The sequence below is a fragment of the Pseudophryne corroboree genome, chromosome 2 (genome assembly GCF_028390025.1).
Source record: "Pseudophryne corroboree isolate aPseCor3 chromosome 2, aPseCor3.hap2, whole genome shotgun sequence".
NCBI lineage: Eukaryota > Metazoa > Chordata > Amphibia > Anura > Myobatrachidae > Pseudophryne > Pseudophryne corroboree.
This window is the reverse complement of record NC_086445.1, coordinates 471,303,071-471,315,448: the sequence shown is the minus strand read 5'-3', so window position 1 is coordinate 471,315,448 and position 12,378 is coordinate 471,303,071. Positions and strand designations below refer to the sequence as shown.

At 42.7% G+C, this 12,378-nt stretch overlaps 1 protein-coding gene across 4 annotated transcripts in view; it reads right to left on the bottom strand.

The window, feature by feature from the left end:
* The window catches only part of SH3RF3 (SH3 domain containing ring finger 3), an 868,906-nt gene that overhangs the window by 386,713 nt on the left and 469,815 nt on the right, over positions 1-12,378 (bottom strand). For all 4 annotated transcript variants that reach the window (XM_063953826.1, XM_063953827.1, XM_063953828.1 and 1 more), the window contains exon 3: positions 4,079-4,174. In XM_063953826.1, the coding sequence (XP_063809896.1) occupies positions 4,079-4,174 (96 nt within the window). The remainder of the gene's footprint in view (positions 1-4,078; positions 4,175-12,378) is intronic.

Genomic DNA, 12,378 nt, shown 5'->3' with positions numbered 1-12,378 from the left:
ATTCACACAAGGTCAAATTTAATTTGGAAATAATTGCATAAGCATCACATTTATCATGTAGATTGTGTTACAAGGGAGGAAAATAAATATCACAGCATATAGTTGCAAACAAGAAATGAAGTATTGAAGTCAGCAATGTTAGTATCAGTACTTGCAAAACTTCCCAAAATATATTGATACTAATGACACATAGAAATATCTCGCAACAAGCATTTAAGCATAGATACACCCACAGGTGGAGCTAGACACGCCCTTTTGGCGGAGCAACATGGTGCATTTCGCACAGAGCATTCTATTACCAGCTACAATCTCCATAAAACTAGTTTTCAAATTAGGCAAGTATGGTAGCCCTGTTAGCTAATGTTATCTTCAGGTGGTGTAATCTGCTATGTTCCTCTGGTGAGAGCATCACAGCAGGGGGATCAACAGATCCCACCCCAGCAGCATTTATGCTCCTCTCCATCTGGCAATAACAAAATGATTTTGCCCAACCTTTTGGTTTGTGCAGGCACACTGTCGGAAACCAGCCAGAAAGTGAGAGTGGTAGCTATTACTTTATTGCCATCCGCCTAAAAAGGTCAGGCTCCTAACCGAAACCGGCAATGGATTGGGACTGCAAATAATTTCTTATTGCCCCAATATGCAGCTAGTTTTAATGGCCCCACTGGCACATTCAATAAATGGACCCCAATGGGCATTATACAATTTAAAAATGTTGTCTATGCCAGGCACTGACATATTGTGAGCTACTTTCCATGGGAAGAAATTGCCACTTACAACCTTACTGTAGATCCCTCTATATCCTGAGACATTTACTTACATAAGGATGTTTTTAATATTTCTTTTGTGAGTGCCAATGTGGCATAGCCCTTTGAATTGCAGATATTCTCAATCTTGGTTAAATTATTTAATTATAACAACTCTCTGTTACCGAAACATTAAATAAAATAAAACATTCTTAATCATATTTTTGAATCCACATTCGATTACTTTTCATTGGATTATAAGTATCACAGGGTAAGAAGGTTTTATTTTGAATTTAGTGAAGTATAAGAGCATTAATCAACAATAAGACATTGTATGGTGATTTACTAAGAACAATTATTATTATTTTCTTTTATTTATAAGCTGCCACAAAATGTATGCAGTGCTATAAAGAGTAAACATACAAAACATTTCAAATTAGACAAGGTATTAGATCTTAAACAGAACACAAAGGCATGCCATAGCAATCATTAATATCATATCAGATAGCAAAGAACAGATAACTGGGGCACGGATTGGGCAACCCAATGAAGCCAGTTGAAGTCACAGATGGGAATCAATTCAGAACACAGTGAACTTATCTAACTTATCTGTATGTTCACCCATACTCATCGTATGGGTGAACATACAGAATCTGAGTAACTGAAGGGAAATGGACAAAAGGGAGAAGAGCACTGGTGATATGGAGTATATTAGGGACGTACAAGAGGGAAGAGAACCCTGGAGGTAAAAGTTTAAAAACTAAGGTAAAGGGAAGAACAGTTGGAGGGTGAACAGAAAAGATAATGGTTCCGGGTTAGAGAAGAATTAATTTAAGAAGGCTGGTACACTTTAATTAAAAAAAAAAAGTATGCTTTAAGGGTGCATTTATAACTGGGGAGGCTTGATTAGAGTCTGATTGGGTAAGGGAGTGAGTTCCAGTTGATGGGAGTCACCATGAGAAGTCTTGAAGGTGAGTGTGACAGGAAGTGAACAGGGTGGAGGTGAAGCGCCGGTCAGAGGAGGAGCAGAGAGGGTGGCAGGGAGTGTTAACAAAGTTGAGTTTGGAAATGTAAGAAGAGGCAGAGTGGTTTAAGGATGGGGATGGGGAACTTGAATTAGATTCTAAGGGGAATGGGAAACCAGTAAAGCATGTTTCAGAGAAGAAGGGGAGGGGCGGTTTGAGGCAGAAGCTGTACCGCAGGATAGGAAAGTAAGAGCAGCAGTGGGAAGGGCATAAACAAATACATATATTGTGTTATTGTTTGGGACTGACATTACTGAGTCTTCATTACAATGTTGGTGAACTTCACACTTAAAGGATCTTTGAGAAGACACAAAATTGAAAGAAAAATATAGTAACATTACACCTCCCGAATCATCTGTTTGGCTAGGCATCTCGTGTTGTATGGTGTATAGATACTAGGGGGGAAATTTACTAAAAGTCGATTTGGGTTGATGTTGATCAATTTAAAGAGGACGTTTGGTACATTTTTTATCGATTTTGTGTTTCAAGCTCTAAATGACACATTTACTAACAAATCGTTTAAAAAAAAAATGTCAAAAATTATCTGTTAGTAAATGTGGGATTTAGACCCTGAAATACAAAATCGACCAAACAGTGGCCAAAAAACACAGATCGATTTTTAGTAAATATACCCCTAAATCCCACATTTACTAACAGATGATTTTTGACATCTTTTTTTTAAAGGATGTCAAAAATTATCTGTTAGTAAATGTGTGATGTAGAACCTGAAACAAAAAAAATTTATCAAAAAGAGACCCAACATCGACAAAAAAGAATTTATTTATTTTTTAAATAATAATCGGTCAACATCGATCCAAATTGACTTTTAGTATATATACCCCTAGGTGTTTGAGAACACGTCTGTAGGTTATAAAATTATTAATGCAAAAAACAATATTTTGCAGGTCTGTTTAATAAGTAGATTTCTAGTGGCTAATTGTTCCACTTTTCTCAAAGCAATTAACAAATCCGCCATTCATTAAGTCTATTCTCTATATCTATTGTTCTGTACTTTACAGGGCAAAAGTACAAAGTAATTATATAATAACAAAAGTATCCTGGGTGCAGCAGTTGGGGACCATTGCCATTATTATACAAATGCTGGAAAAACTATTTATGACCAAAGAAATATATATGAAATGAACTATACAGACACATGGTCATGAAAGGAAAAATATGTAATGTTTAAAAATAGTTGTTTTCTCACTATGAGTATCTCTTCAATTAATTTAATATCATTCAAAATAATATATTGCTGTCTTGAGTTCTCAAGAAATATTGGCTTATGACTCAACTGCTAATGAGCATAACAAGGTCTTATGATTATCTTGTCAAATGTTTTCACTTTCAAGTGACTGAAAACAGTGAACGAGTTCAAATTGATTTTTTTTATATTTGTTATAAAATTATAATACAGTATTAGGCAACAGGTGCCTGCAGAAAGCCTTCACCTCTGACCCCCAGTTAGCTGCTCCCATTCTGATTTATACTGCTTCATACATCCTTTAATGCTTACATTTTGTGGGTATCCCTAAAATGGCTGTTTTTGTAGATTTCCTGCAAACTTAGGTCAGAAATATATGAGGTAGAAGAGTTAGTGAGGACATTGTAAATAGCTAGAATTGTTTACTGTAATTGAAGGGGAGCCAGTGCAATATGTTGAGCAGTGAGAGAGTTAAGATAAGTCTCACTGTGGCATTTAGGGAAGACTGTAATATGGAAAGTCAGGTAAGGGGCAGAATAGATAGGAGTAATGGCGAGTGCTTTGGACTAGAGCTTTGACGTTCAGAAGGAGAAGGGTCGTACATTTTTTTTTCTGTACTCCTTATGTACTGTATTATGTACTGTATTCATCTGTGTGTTATGCGGATCAGGCACTTGAGCTCATATGTTAGCTCTAACTAGATATATTATGTATAGATTATATATTTTGTATATATATTATTGTTTGTAGATGGAATTGTGTTGAAAATAATAGCCAACATAATAACCAAAGGGCAAATAGACAGTGTGACCATTATGCTGCTCTGCTATGAAGTATTGCCCTCAATACAGTTTAATGAAATCATAAATTCAGATTATGCGATATATTAATTTTCATACTGCATGACAAAACATCTGTGTTTATTATGAAATGTAAGTATACTTTAGATAATTCCCCACACATAGTTTACAGATATTCCATCATCCTCTCCTTGTGTAGAAACTCACATTGTCTATGAGGAAACGCAATAGATGGAAATCTTATTACACATGTGGAGGGTGGTTTTATTTTGTTAATTCCCACCATGACTATCATTTTCTCACCTCTACATAAAGAATGGGAAAAATTCCAATCTTGTCTCCCAGCATTCCTTCGGCCCAGTTATCATCTACACGTCTGATTACAGTCAGAATTTCATCCTGAAAAAATAAATAAATTGTATATTGTTACCAGATTCTACAAAGACATTTTCAGTGCAATCTACAATATAGGTTTGTGAATGTATATTTTAACTATTATTATTTGTGCATGCAGCTTTGTACAAGAGGTAACATAAAAACAAAGCACAAGTAATAAATAAACTTACAAAATCTAAAGAAATGGTACAGAGAAAAATAAAATTTCTTGCATTTGTGTGTAAAAAGTTAGGACATTTAGGGGGACATTTACTAAGCAGTGATAAGAGAGGAGAAGTGAGCCAGTGGAGAAGTTGCCCCATAAACCAATCAGCAGCTCTGTATAATTTTATAGTATGCAAACTATAGATGTTACTTCAGTGCTGATTGGTTGCCATGGGTAACTTCTCCACTGGCTCACTTCTCCGCTCTTATCACTGCTTAGTAAATGTCCCCCTTAGTCAAATGGGGCTAAAGGAAATGTTTTATACCCAAGAGCAATCAATCACATCTAATTGATTTGCCATGCATGAAATAAAGCAAATATCTGGTAACTATTATCAGTCTTGAAGACACTTCAGGACGGACACAAGTGTGCAAAATTGGGTGGGGCCTTTATTATAAAGAATTACCCTGCTGATTGCCTTCAGTACATCTGATCTGATCCAGATGAATAAAGGAGTGAGTTATTGTAATTTTATGTTCCCATCTGCTAATACATCTCATAGTAGTCATTTCTTGCCCAGAGTTGAGAAAAGAAATATTTTGCATGCTGTGTTTCATAATGACTACACTTCACCCTAACATGACAGGGGTGTAACCAAGAAGCATCTAACAACACCGAGCATCTGTGAGGCTGGCAAACACTTATGCTGTCCCTTGTTGGTGTGTTTACAGATTATTATTAGATACTAATAGCTTCTGTCTGACAATATGGATTGCAAACCCAGAGGGCAGAATGAAATAGCCATCCAAGTACTGTATTGCTGATCCCAAATGCACCATTTATTCCATTGCTGTGACAGTCTACAGCATCACACACACACACACACATAAATATATATATAAAGTTTAAAGATTAAATTCTTCTACACAAGAGCTTTAAGACCTTCTGACAAAGCTGCCTCTTGGGATAGATAAAGCTACAGTAACTTTGCAGGACATGCTCTACCAGTACTAAAGCAAAAACCCGGCAGTGCTCAGCAGAACTGAGCCCCAGTGTATCAGGTCAAAGGAGACGGTCTCCTTTCATATTGCTCTGTAGAGAATGAGTTTCATGACATGCTCCATATATTAACCTGCTTTTGCTTGTAGTTTTGAAGCTAACATTCAATAGCCACCCACTGCTAGGTAATCAAAGGAGAGCAGAGCCTGGTAGAATAAGCACAGACACATTTTATACGTTTTGTCCCTGAAGCTGCTTCCACTATTTTTCAATATATATTTTTTTTTTACTTGGAGCATTTTCCTCTGTGGGGGATTTTTGGCCTCCCTGTAAGAGACCTACTATAAAGCAGTAAACTCTTCTTGATTTATTACATTTTTCTTTTTAGTAGATAAAAGAGACCTTGTCATACTGTATATATAGATGTGATGTTAAAATAGTAATACTGCTGTTAGAACAATATAGTTGGAAGTAAGAAACCAATACAACCAACTCTCTGAAAAATGCTCTAGATTATTAGGTCACTTAGCAGAAATATAAATTAATATATAAATATAACTGTACATTGGAACTAATGTACGCCGTTCAGTAGATGTGCAGCTCAAAACAGCTTGGTTTACACTTACTCTCCGCAGTCAGAAGATGCTTCCACAAAGTAGCAGTGCCAAAGTCTTAAGGGGTCTAGTAATAATTTTAAGCAATTATTGCAGCAAAATAAAATCAGGGAAGAGGCCTCATTTTTAATCCAAGATGGCTGATGTGAAACTGCTCTATTTGGATACACACAAGCTATCTTGAATTCAAAGAGAGGCTTCCTAAAGGGTGTGTGGACTGCACATCCTGCACACCCCATGTGCATGCCTGTGCTCAGCTCTACTGTGATACTGACCAGTTCTTGACTCCTCTGTACGACTCATTGAAAGCCCAGAATTGAGCAATCCACTAGAAAAATGTTAATATATTGTTAAAAAAGTCAAATAAACAAATAGATTGCTAAAAAAAAATGAAAAATATTTTTGTTTAATTTGAAAAGGAAAAATTGTTTGATTCTAATAATATAGTATTTCTTAATTTCTTGCACCTCTCTTGTCATCATGATGAGAAACTGTAAGTATCGCCAGTGTGAGGGCTTCTTAAATATGCAGAACATCAATCTCTGTTAAAAACACCCATTTTCAATGGATTTAGGGCTTTTTTCTATATGACACATTTCCCGTCACTTTAGAACTAACCTTTCATTGTATAAAACTTTAAATTTACTCTCCAAAAATAAGATTTTACTTACCGGTAAATCTATTTTTCGTAGTCCGTAGAGGATGCTGGGGACTCCGTAAGGACCATGGGGAATAGACGGGCTCCGCAGGAGATAGGGCACTTTAAGAAAGACTTTGGATTCTGGGTGTGCACTGGCTCCTCCCTCTATGCCCCTCCTCCAGACCTCAGTTAGGGAAACTGTGCCCAGAGGAGATGGACAGTACGAGGAAAGGATTTTAGTTAATCCAAGGGCAGGATTCATACCAGCCACACCAATCATACCGTATAACCTGTGATAAACTACCCAGTTAACAGCATGAACAACAACATAGTCTCGGTTCAAACCAATGAAACTATAACATAACCCTTATGTAAGCAATAACTATATACAAGTCTTGCAGAAGAAGTCCGCACTTGGGACGGGCGCCCAGCATCCTCTACGGACTACGAGAAACAGATTTACCGGTAAGTAAAATCTTATTTTCTCTAACGTCCTAGAGGATGCTGGGGACTCCGTAAGGACCATGGGGATTATACCAAAGCTCCCAAACGGGCGGGAGAGTGCGGATGACTCTGCAGCACCGATTGAGCAAACAGGAGGTCCTCCTCAGCCAGGGTATCAAACTTATAGAACTTTGCAAAGGTGTTTGACCCCGATCAAGTAGCAGCTCGGCATAGTTGTAGTGCCGAGACCCCTCGGGCAGCCGCCCAAGAAGAGCCCACCTTCCTAGTGGAATGGGCCCTAACCGATTTAGGCAATGGCAATCCTGCCGTAGAATGCGCCTGCTGAATCGTGTTACAGATCCAGCGAGCAATAGTCTGCTTTGAAGCAGGAGCGCCAACTTTGTTGGCTGCATACAGAACAAACAGAGCTTCGGTCTTCCTGATCCTAGCTGTTCTGGTCACATAACTCTTCAAAGCCCTGACCACATCCAGGGACTCAGAATCCTCCAAGTCCTGTGTAGCCACAGGCACGACAATAGGCTGGTTCATATGAAAAGATGAGACCACTTTTGGCAGAAACTGAGGACGCGTCCACAACTCTGCTCTATCCACGTGAAAAACCAAGTAGGGGCTTTTATGTGATAAAGTTGCCAATTCCGAAACACGCCTTGCCGAAGCCAAGGCCAACAACATGACCACTTTCCAACTTTTCAACTCCACTGTTTGGAGTGGTTCAAACCAAGGTGACCTGAGGAAACTTAATACCACATTAAGATCCCACGGCGCCACCGGAGGTACAAAAGGAGGCTGAATATGCAGCACCCCCTTCACGAATGTCTGTACTTCAGGAAGAGAAGCCAATTCTTTTTGAAAGAAAATGGACAAGGCCGAAATTTGGACCTTTATGGACCCTAATTTTAGGCCTAATTTTACTCCTGTTTGCAGGAAGTGAAGCAGACGACCCAAATGGAACTCCTCCGTAGGAGCAGCCCTGGCCTCACACCAAGAAACATATTTTCGCCATATACGGTGATGTTTCAATGTCACGTCCTTCCTTGCCTTTATTAGCGTAGGGATGACCTCCTCCGGAATACCTTTTTCCGCTAGGATCCGGCGTTCAACCGCCATGCCGTCAAACGCAGCCGCGGTAAGTCTTGGAACAGACAGGGCCCCTGCTGCAGCAGGTCCTGTCTTAGAGGAAGAGGCCACGGATCTTCTGTGAGCAACTCTTGCAGATCCGGATACCAAGTCCTTTGTGGCCAATCTGGAACAATGAGGATTGTTCTGACTCTGCTTAGTCTTATTATTCTCAACACCTTGGGTATGAGAGGTAGAGGAGGGAACACATAGACCGACCTGAACACCCAAGGTGTCACTAGAGCGTCCACCGCTACCGCCTGAGGTAGCTTTTTGTTGAGACGGGACGCCATCATGTCTATCTGAGGCAGTCCCCACCGACCCACGATCTGTGCGAAGACTTCTGGATGAAGTCCCCACTCTCCCGGATGCAGGTCGTGTCTGCTGAGGAAGTCCGCTTCCCAGTTGTCCACCCCCGGGATGAATACTGCTGCTAGGGCGCTTACATGGCCTTCCGCCCAGCGAAGAATCCTGGTCGTTTCTGCCATGGCCACTCTGCTCCTTGTGCCGCCTTGGCGGTTTACATGAGCCACTGCTGTGACATTGTCCGACTGAATCAGAACCGGTTTGTTCCAAAGCAATGCCTCCGCTTGGCATAGGGCGTTGTATATGGCCCTCAACTCCAGGACGTTGATGTGGAGACAAGTCTCTAGATTTGACCAGAGACCTTGGAAATTTCTTCCCAGTGTGACTGCTCCCCAACCTCGGAGGCTTGCATCCGTGGTCACCAGGATCCAGTCCTGAATTCCGAACCTGCGGCCTTCTAGGAGGTGAGCACTGTGCAGCCACCACAGGAGAGATACTCTGGCTCTGGAAGACAGGGTGATCCTTTGATGCATTTGTAAATGGGACCCGGACCATTTGTCCAGTAGATCCCATTGAAAGGTCCTCGCATGGAACCTTCCGAAGGGGATGGCCTCGTATGATGCCCCCATCTTCCCCAGGACACGCGTGCAGTGATGCACTGAAACCTCTTTTAGCTTTAATAGGTTCCTGACCAGGGCTATGAGCTCCTGAGCCTTTTCCATCGGAAGAAAAACGTTTTTCTGGTCTGTGTCTAGAATCAGGCCCAGAAAGGTCAGACGCGTTGTATTGAGAATCCAGCCGTGCCTTTGCAACATTCTCACCGACAGCGAAACGCTGTCCAGCACCTTCTCCCGAGATCTCGCCTTTATGAGGAGATCGTCCAAGTATGGGATAATTGTGACCCCCTGCTTGCGCAGGAGCACCATCATTTCCACCATTACCTTGGTGAAAATTATCGGGGCTGTGGAAAGCCCAAACGGCAACGTCTGAAATTGGTAATGACAGTCCAGCACTGCAAACCTCAGGAACGCCTGGTGAGGAGGGAAAATCGGAACATGAAGGTATGCATCCTTTATGTCCAGGGACACCATCCAATCCCCCCCCTCCAAGATGGCGATGACCGCTCTGAGCGATTCCATCTTGACCTTGAACTTTTTCAAGTACAAGTTCAGGGATTTTAGATTCAAAATGGGCCTGACTGAACCGTCCGGTTTCGGGACCACAAACAGGGTTGAGTAATACCCCTTTCCTTGCTGGAGAAGAGGAACTTTGACTATCACCTGTTGAAGATACAATTTTTGAATTGCAGACAACACTAACTCCCTCTCTGACGGGGAAACTGGCAGAGCCGATTTGAAAAACCGGCGAGGAGGCACGTCTTCGAATTCCAGCCTGTATCCCTGAGAAACAATCTCTATAGCCCAGGGATCACCTGTGAGTGAACCCAGACCTGGCTAAAAAAGCGAAGACGCGCCCCCACTTGAGCTGACTCCCCCCGGGAAGCCCCAGCGTCATGCGGTGGACTTTGCAGATGTAGGGGAGGACTTCTGCTCCTGGGAACTAGCTGCATGCAGCTTTTTTCCCTTGCCTTTTCCTCTAGCAAGGAAGGACGATCCCCGTACTTTCTTGCTTTTATTGGAACGAAAGGACTGCATTTGATAATGAGGTGCCTTTTTAGTCTGCTGCGGGGGGACATAAGGTAAGAAATTCGATTTACCGGCCGTAGCAGTAGAGACAAGGTCTGAGAGGCCTTCTCCAAACAACTCCTCCCCCTTGTAAGGCAACGACTCCATATGCCGCTTTGAGTCGGCATCCCCCGTCCACTGTCGGGTCCACAAGAGTCGCCTAGCAGAAATAGACATAGCATTTATTCTGGAGCTTAGTAAACAAATGTCTCTTTGAGCATCCCTCATATATAAAGCAGCATCTTTGATATGCTCTAGGGTCATTAGAATGGTATCCTTATCTATGGTGTCAAGTTCCGTAGATAAGGAATCTGTCCATGCTGCGACAGCACTACAAACCCAGGCCGATCCCATAGCCGGTCTAACGATAGTACCGGAATGTGTGTAAATGTAACTTCCTGCTTACGATCAGCAGGATCCTTGAGGGAAGCTGTATCCTGAGAAGGCAGTGCCACCTTCTTGGATAAGCGTGTCAGCGCCTTGTCTACCTTAGGCGAAGATTCCCATCGTATCCTGTCCTTTTGTGGAAAGGGATACGCCATAAGAATCCTTTTGGGAACTTGTAGTCTCCTATCTGGAGATTCCCAAGCCTTTTCGCACAAGTCGCTTAGCTCAAATGAGGACGGAAAAGTGACCTCAGGCTTTTTCCCTTTATACATGTGTACCCTCGTGTCAGGGACAGGGGGTTCCTCAGTGATATGCAAAACCTCTTTAATGGCAATAATCATGTAACGAATGCCTTTTGCCACCTTTGGTTGCAATTTTGCATCCTCATAGTCGACACTAGAGTCAGTATCTGTGTCGGTATCTGTGTCAGTGATCTGGGATATGGTGCGTTTTTGAGACCCCGAAGGTCCTGGTGCCACAGGGACCGGCATGATCTGACCACCAGACTGATCCCTAGCTTTAGCCTTGTCTAACCGTTTATGCAGTAAATTTACATTTGCATTCAAAACATTCCACATATCCACCCAGTCCGGTGTCGGCATTGCCGACGGCGACCTGACAATCATGCACTCCCCCTCCTCCTTAGGTGAGCCTTCCTCGACAAACATGTCGGCATACACGTACCGACACACTTCACACACACAGGGAATCTCTTTTCTGAAGACAGGTTCCCCCTGAGGCCCCTTGGAGAGACAGAGAGAGAGTATGCCAGCACACACCCCAGCGCTATATGACCCAGGAGAAACACACAGAATGTTTACCCAGTAGCGCTGCTTAATGTGTAAACGCCAATAAAGTGCCCCCCCCCTCTACTTTAAAACCCCCTTACACCGTGTGCCAAGCAGGGGAGAGTCCGGGGAGCTTCCTCTCAGCGGTGCTGTGGAGAGAAAATGGCGCTGGTGAGTGCTGAGGGAGAAGCCCCACCCCCTCTGCGGCAGGCTTCTGTCCCGCTCAAACTTACTAAAAAATGGCGGGGGCTCTTTTATATACATGTACAGTGCCCACCTGTACATGCATATAGACTTTTGCCATAGGAGAGGTGTTTATTGCTGCCCAGGGCGCCCCCCCTGTGCCCTGCACCCGTACAGTGACCGGAGTGTGTGAGGTGTATGGGAGCAATGACGCACAGCTGCAGTGCTGTGCGTTACCTCTGTGAAGCACCGAAGGCTTCTGCCGCCTTAGACGTCTTCTGGCTTAGTTTCTTCTGGCTCTGTGAGGAGAACGGCGGCGCGGCTCTGGGGGTGAACGCCCAGGACGAACCTGTGCTCACTCCCTCTGGAGCTAATGGTGTCCAGTAGCCGAGGAAGCAGAGCCTATCATTTAAGTAGGTCTGCTCCTCTCTCCTCAGTCCCTCGATGCAGGGAGCCTGTTGCCAGCAGTGCTCCCTGAAAAAGAGAAAAAAATCCAAACAAAAATGCTTTCTAAGCAGGAAACTCAGGAGAGCTCCCTGCAGTGCACCCATTCTCCTCTGGGCACAGTCTAAAACTGAGGTCTGGAGGAGGGGCATAGAGGGAGGAGCCAGTGCACACCCAGAATCCAAAGTCTTTCTTAAAGTGCCCTATTTCCTGCGGAGCCCGTCTATTTTCCTCATGGTCCTTACGGAGTCCCCAGCATCCTCTAGGACGTTAGAGAAAATACTAATTTATAGATTAAACACTCATGAGAGTGAGGGGAACAATATGACTACCTCTATTCATACTTGCCTACTAGTTCAACCTACCCCCCTCAGAGGCAACTGCAATGAGCCACCTGTTAACATTAGCCCTAGAAATGAACTTCTCCCCCAAAGT